Here is a 7,788-nt window from a genome sequence, read left to right as displayed (position 1 = left end):
GCCTATAATCTGTGAAAGAGGGGCTTTAAATACAAGGAGGCACAGACAGCTGACCACTTCCGTGTTACGAACATGTGTGAGGAACTGAAATAGTTAGCGACATATATTTCAAAAAAATTATTCTTATTCACTCTTTATGGTTACAAGTTCACTCTCGTAATAAGGAAGCACAATCTCAGACAGCTGACCACTTCGTTACGAACGTGAGATAAAAATATTAATTCCATTATTTCTCACATATCACATCAACTTTTCTCAGCTCTGTCTGTTATTATTATCGCTTCTGAAAGGAAATGAAACGGTCGGCCACCTTACTGTAATAAAATAATTCTTGTTCCCATTTTATGGTTTAAAAGCTCACTATCGTAATAAACGATTACATGTGGCCGTTTCCGTATTATGAAAATGTGAAAAATTTTAAATTCTCTAATTCCTCATAGATAATATCAATTCTTCACAGCGAGGCCCAATGGTCATCAAATATTAATGGCAAATAAAGTTATTCAATATGAAATGCCTAGAACTAAGCTGATAATGTGGCCCATTATGACCAAATGTTCAAATCCATCATTGTGGCAAAATGACTGGCCATAGATTCTATCAAAAGTTCGATCTAAATTGACCATGGTTGCAAAATATTGGCCACAAATACGCAAACACTACGAAAAATGAAAGTAAGATGAAAAAGAAATATTCTAATGCCTTATACTGCAAGACTAAAACAGAATAAAACTGTCAAAACTCACCTTTTCAGTGATAACGTCCGAACAGATCACTCGTGTAACAGAAAGACAGCAAATGGAAGAACGATCAACTTCTAACTGTTGGAGTGGAAAATTCCATTCTACACATGCAAATTGTTAATGTGTGTCCTTCCCCGCACACAAATAACACGCTACGGTAAAAAATAGACCACAACTCATTTTATAGCTCAGAAATTCATACAAGACCAGCTACCATCGTAACACATTCTGTAAGAAACATTCTTTCAGCTACTTTCAGCTTTCGTTTTAAAAAACAAAATCCCAGATTTATAACTAAATTTTTGTAAGGCGTAGTGATTTCAAGTTATTACTTTTGGTGAGGTAGTGACCTTGACCCTGAGGCTTTCCGTTTAGATCTAAACACACGATTGTATTGGTTTTGGGTATGCGGAAAATGGAGTTACAATGGTGATCAAATATTTTGTATGATGTTTTATTACGGTTTTGATTATTCTGTGAGCGCACCAATCCTTAGGTGTATAAAGCTACAACTTAAAATACAATTAGTGATAACTGTTGACTTTTCAGTGGACTACAATCTTTTTAAGGGAATGCGATGTAGTCAACCATTTATAATGTCCCAGATCAAGCCGCCATTTTTCCACAAATTTGCAGAATTTTTGCCAAATTCTGAATATTCACATCAAAGATTTAGTTTTATCTGTATTATTTCTTTCATCATTTTATTTCAAATTAAAACCAACATCACCATTCAAAACCGTATAGTTTATTGACTGTGAGTATATTTAGTGGGGGACCCCCACAGTACCCAGTTTCTGAGACAGACCTATATATATATATATATATATATATATATATATATATATATATATATACTGTATACTATATACAGTACTGTGCAAAAGTCTTAGGCACATGTAAAGAAATGCTGTTGACCAAAAATGGCTTAAAAAATAATGAAATGTTTCAACATTAAAAAAATACTATAAGCAGTAAGCCATACTAAATGAAACAAAGTCAATATTTGGTGTGAGACGACGCTTTGATTTAAAAAAAAAAAAAATAGTAGTCTCAGGTCCAATGAGTGCAGTTTTATGCAGAAATGAGCTGTAGATTTTACTGAACATCTTGCAGAACCAGCCACAGTTCTTCTGGACACTTTGTCACACTCGCGTCTTAATTTTGCAGCAAAACCCTGTAGCCTTCATTATGTTTTTTTTTTTTTTAATCTGAAAAGCGGTCTCTTATGGAATAAACTGCTCATATACAAACTTTTTTTTTCCTGTAACATTTTAATTTTGTGCTGGAAAAAAATATGAACGTTTGGAACTCAAGTGGTTTTGGACTGACTTGATGATGTAGAAGTCATAAAATAGAAATCTGTAACAAAGTTTGTTAAAAAAAAATAAATACAGTGCCTAAGACTTTTGCACAGTAATATATATATATATATATATATATATATATATATATATATATATATATATACACATACACACTGTATGAATAGGCTGTGCTATTTTTTTCATAAACCAAAAAGTGTCAAATTTAGCACGTTTTCATCCGGTATTAGATCTGATATACTGCCTGAACGGGCAAGCTAAGCTACTGTATGTTAGCGAGAGAGTTATGAATGTGCATGACTGGGCATAAAGGTTAGTTTAAAAAAAAAAAAAGAACCAAAAAAATAAAGCAACTCTGTGCTTTTCTGAAATGTAATGGTCCTATAAAATTTTATTTAAATTATATTTTGAAATTTTTCAGAAAAATAGCATTTATGCATATTTTAAATCTTTTACAAAGCAGTTCCCCTGACTCCCTGTACGATGCTGATATGGTCAAATTTTTGTGCAGGTATGCCATCACTGTGTGGTATTTTGATGCTGATGAACGAGCTCGGGCTAAAGAAAAATACCTAACTGGTGAGACTCGTGCACTCGCACATAGAAATTAGAAATATGACTCAGGAGTAATGGTTAATCTGTTCATATTTATAAAACAATGTTCTTTCTCCTGCCCTGACACTTCACTTTTCTCCCATTAAAATAGCTCTTATTTAGACAGAGAGAAAAAGGTTAATCATAACGAATCTCACTCTTTTAAGGTGCAGTGGAAAAGGGGGGAAAAGTGGAGCTGAACCGGTCGACTGAGCCGTGCTAATGAACAAGAGTTGAACAAACCTGCTGAATGGACAAGGAAGATGATATGGAATAGGTGTGTTAACCTTCAGAATGTTATCTGCTGCTTGAAGACATGACTATCATGCAAAGGAAGGACAAAAATGGCTGTGCTCTATCTTAATTTTGCTAGTGCTGTGCTAAATGGGCAGGCATGCAATAAGCCACTACTGCATGCATAGGAACTTATAAAAAGTGCTTAAATTAAGCAAGTGTGTTTGTGCTGCAATGAGGAAACAAGAACTCATTTGTAAATATAATAAATTCTCAGATAGCCCAAAAGAAACATGATCTCAGCAGCACAGTGGTGTAGTGGTTGGCACTGTCACCTCGCAGCAAGAAGGTTCCGGGTTCAAACCTCATGGCCAATGGGGCCTTTCTGTGTGGAGTTTTTATGTTCTCCGCGTGTCTGTGTGGGTTTCCTGCATCTTCAAAGACATGCAGGTTCGGTAAAAATTGTTGAACTTGTTGTATGTCGCTCTGGATAAGAGCATCTGCTAAATCCCTGTGATGTAATGATATAATGTGCAAACTATACATGAGTATACAACCATTAACTCTGATTTTGCAATGGCTACAAACCCGTGCTTGTTCAATCCAGGTTATATAAAATGTGTTGAAATTCTTTTTGCACCCGTTGTCTGGTGATAGCATGTTGTAATGTCTTTGCCATTAATGAACAATACAAATGTCAAAATGAAATGTTTTATCACAGACATTATGCCTTCTGATTGTGATCTGATGCCCCTGTGATCTCTGAATTTAAATTTTTAGTTGATTGATAATTGTGCTAATGACTACAATAAAACCTTGTAGGTCATTAGCAACCTGTGAAATACAGACATACCAACATGGACCTCCTGAGACATTATTGAAAATGTGAACTTCTCATGGTTTATAGAAAATGGGCTAATACAAGCTAAAACATTCAGCACAATAATTTAATTATAATAATAATGCAAAGGGAAAACTAACCTCGCACTGAAGCTGAGCATGGCCTTGAATTTAGCATAATTTAGCAATGCAGCATATATAACAATATAGCATAGTTTAATATGCAGAGATTGCCCATCAAAAAAGTGTATTGTTTAAAAAAGCATGGGTTAGTACAGCAGCCAGATTTAGATAATTTCTGCCTTTTTTTAAAAAAAAAAAAAGATTAAATTCTTAGTACCTGCAAAAGATCTACACAGTGCACGCTGGTCATTAATAGCTTAAACGAAAGAAGTACCTTGGCCTTCAAATACATAAAGATAAATTACTAAGGTTGTTTAATTCATATTAATTCTGAGAACAGTAACCCAGACAAAATGTACACTTTCAAAAAGCCGTTTGTGTTTATTAGTATGATGTAACTTATCCTGAGGTCCTGAAGGAATATTTTCTGTAAAGGGACAATTTAATGGATTTGTTTAAAATGTGTAATAAAATAAATTAGGGTGGTTAACAGCATTGAGGGTATACACATCAGTTTCTACAGGGATTGTTTTGGCAAAACCTGACTAAACATATCTGATTTTTATACATTATATAATAGTTTCTTTATTAATTCTATTAATTAGATTTTTGGTTTTTTTTTAACTTGTAATATTACTATATGGGGCAATGTAAAAGAAACAATGTAGGTGTTTTTAAATTACTTTTAATTGAATTAAACGTGGCATACAGTATGTGCGGCGTATTGATATAAACATAACCTTTGCTGTTATTTTTTTTATTTTATTTAAATTATTTTTTAGGTTTATTGCTTCATTTATAAAAATCTAAAGGCCATTTAAAAATTATAAATCACAATGCAGTTTATAAATTACCACCACTAGCACTCTGTTTTTGATTTATATCATGATAAAGTGCACATCCTGGGATAAGCTAAACCTGCACTTTTCAACTGAGCAAGGAGGGAATGTGTCCTCATACAGCAGTCTCTTAAAGAATGAAAACCTCCAATCAAGATGAGCTTAATTTTTATTAAAACTTAAAAGTACAATTGTTTCATAGGTGTAAATCTCATTAGTTTATGATACAAGAAGCTTCTCAACTAATCACAGTACTGTGCTGTTTGCAGTATTTTTAAATAAAAAAAAAAAACAGATTATAGGGTAAATGGTGGCCACTGAGCAAAATCCTCTGTGTAATTAGAGGAGGACTTTTACTTTGTTATAAAAGTTATGAATCTAATTTTGTGATTACAAAATTGGTGTTGTCATATCAGAAATTATTCCATAATTTGGAAATAAATACACTGTCTCATCTCGTCCCACAAAAAAGCTACTGTAGAACAAATTGCTGAAAAAGTTAACACTAGCTGTGACAAAAATATGTCAGAACACACAGTCTGTTACAGCTGACTGCGTAACTGTAGACCAATTAGTGTGCCCATGCTGACCCCTACAACAGGCACGTGAGCATCAGAACTGAACCATGGAACAATGGAAGAAGGTGGCCTGGTCTGATGAATCACGTTTTCTTTTTTACATCATGTGGACGGCTGGGTGCGTGTGTGTCCCTTACCTGGGGACGAGATGGCACCAGGATGCACTATGGGAAGAAGGTAAAGTGGCAACGGCATTGTGATACTCTGGGCAAGGTTCTGCTCAGAAATCTTGTGTCCTGGTATTCATGTGGCTGTTTTTTTGACACGTACCACCTACTTAAACACTGTTGCAGATCAAATTCACCCCATCATAGCAACAGTATTCCATAATAGCAGTGGTCTTTTTCAGTGGGATAATGCGCCCTGCCACGTTGGAAAGATTGTTCAGGAATGGTTTGAGGAGTATGATGAAGAGTTCAAGGTGTTGACTTGGCCTCCAAATTGCTCAGATCTCAATCCAGTTGAGCATCTCTAGGACAAATAATTCTGATCCATGGAGAATTATTTGCAACTTGCAAGACTTGAAGTATCTGCTGCTAAAGTCTTGGTGCCAGATACCACAGCACACCTTCTTGTGGAGTCCATGTCCAAATATTCGGCAGGTGGTGTTAATGTTTTGGCTGGTGTGTGTGTTATAACGAATGGCGATTGTCCATTAACCCTCTGCTACTAAATACAGTACATGTGTGACAAGAGACACACCCACAATTAAATGTCTGTTTTAATTCAATGAAGTCAAATGAAACTTTTTTTTTCTTAATTTTGCATTGTTTATTGCACATAGGCATCACAAAATGTATTTTTTTAAAAATATACATCCATGCCGCTGCCTGTGAATGATTGTTGATTCACGTAAATTACAGCTGTGTATTCCATCTCTCTAGTTTGTGGCACTTTTAAGGGTTTCATTTGACTTACCCATGTATTTACATTTTAGATATATAAAATGTATTCATTTTTACCATATAGTGTTGTGGTTTAATGAGAGAACTCCATATTCAACAAAATGATATTTTTTATTTAATATAATACTTTCCTTGAGATTTTTGCCAAAATATTCATGTAGTGTACTTCAATGTCATTTAGTTGATAGAAAAAAAATACCTTGGTCTGTAAAGAAGTTTGTTTTATTTCTTTACTTATTTTTCCCTAGCTTTTAATAGCAGTAAACAGTTTCTACAATGTCCACTGATGATTGTTCACTGAGATGAGAAATTAAATAATTATTTTCATGTGTCACATACAGTTTGTAGAGCTGGTTATCCTTAATGCTCCTTTTCAAAACTGAAGTAGTGGTTAACTTAATTATATATTCAGTACCATCTAATAGATTTTCTGTTGTTTGATTTGTTTTTCTTGGTGAATGTTGAGGTTGTAGGTCTGAGCTGGTCAACTTGGTGCTGTAAGTGCTTTTACTCCAGGCAGGTCTTAATCATATTTGAAGTGTGTTTGGATGGCTTTCAGATGAAAGTTGATTTGTGATCAAACTAAATAAAAAGGTCATTATGAAACATGCATTCATATGACTGAATAATGAACTATTTGCAATAAATTGTGAAATTTCTTAATTCAGTAAAATTCATCTATTTCCTATTGACTCGATGGAAGTTTGTCAGAGTTCAATAACTTTTTTACTTTCACCTTTGCATTTTCCAGAACACACACGATAATATTAACTATTTTAGTGACGTTAAGGCTATTAATCATGATAATAATGTCAGCTGTAGGTGCTAAAGAAGGCGACTGGACTTGCTTGAAATTCTTGAAGACGTTTCACTTCTCATCCAAAAGGTTTCTTCAGTTCTGTCTGACTAGGGGCAAGTTCCAGGTATTTATCCTCTAGTGGACCAAAAGCAAACCTAAGAAGAGTCATTGAGGTCACATGGGTCGTTGACCTTCTCATGCCCCTTTTCCACCAAAGCAGTTCCAGGGCTGGTTCGGGGCCAGTGCTTAGTTTGGAACCAGGTTTTCTGCTTCCACTGACAAAGAACTGGCTCTGGGGCCAGAAAAACCGGTTCCAGGCTAGCACCAACTCTCTGCTGGGCCAGAGGAAAGAACCGTTTACGTCAGCGGGGGGGCGGAGTTGTTAAGACCAACAACAATAACAAGACCGCGAAAGATCGCCATTTTTAAGCGACGAGAAGCAGCAGCTGTACAAACACGAAGTAATCCATTATTATTGTTGTTGTTGCTGCTGCTGCTGCTTCCGTGTTGTTTTTGCTTCGATATTCGCGCCAAGGTTTATGCAAACGTAGCAACGTAACTGATGTATGTGATGTAACTGACGTATACAGCGACGTAATGACGTGTCTCCTCTTAGCACCGCGAGCTATGGAAAAGCAAACTGGTTCTCAGCTGGCTCGCGAGTTGAACGAGTTGTGAACCAGCACTGGCCCCGAACCAGTCATCCTGTTGGTGTTAGGGTCACTGGAGGCCAGGTGTGAATGGTGTTGGCAGCCTAGAGGGTCATTGAAGTCAGCAGAGTCTTGATGTAGATGTACAGCGGGGAAAA

At 35.6% G+C, this 7,788-nt stretch overlaps 1 protein-coding gene across 4 annotated transcripts in view; it reads left to right on the top strand.

The window, feature by feature from the left end:
- Window positions 1–6,814, top strand: part of LOC132899718 (egl nine homolog 1-like) — an 84,717-nt gene extending 77,903 nt beyond the window's left edge. For 2 of the 4 annotated variants that reach the window (XM_060941812.1, XM_060941809.1), the window contains 2 exons: window positions 2,580–2,647; window positions 2,830–6,814. In XM_060941812.1, the coding sequence (XP_060797795.1) occupies window positions 2,580–2,647; window positions 2,830–2,885 (124 nt within the window). In that variant the 3' untranslated portion in view covers window positions 2,886–6,814. The remainder of the gene's footprint in view (window positions 1–2,579; window positions 2,648–2,829) is intronic. The other 2 variants (XM_060941810.1, XM_060941811.1) reach the window with 2 other exon arrangements.
- Window positions 6,815–7,788: the final 974 nt, after the last annotated feature.

Source organism: Neoarius graeffei, chromosome 15 (assembly GCF_027579695.1).
Source record: "Neoarius graeffei isolate fNeoGra1 chromosome 15, fNeoGra1.pri, whole genome shotgun sequence".
In the NCBI taxonomy this organism is placed as follows: Eukaryota; Metazoa; Chordata; class Actinopteri; order Siluriformes; family Ariidae; genus Neoarius; species Neoarius graeffei.
This window is presented reverse-complemented; position numbering and strand designations above follow the sequence as displayed.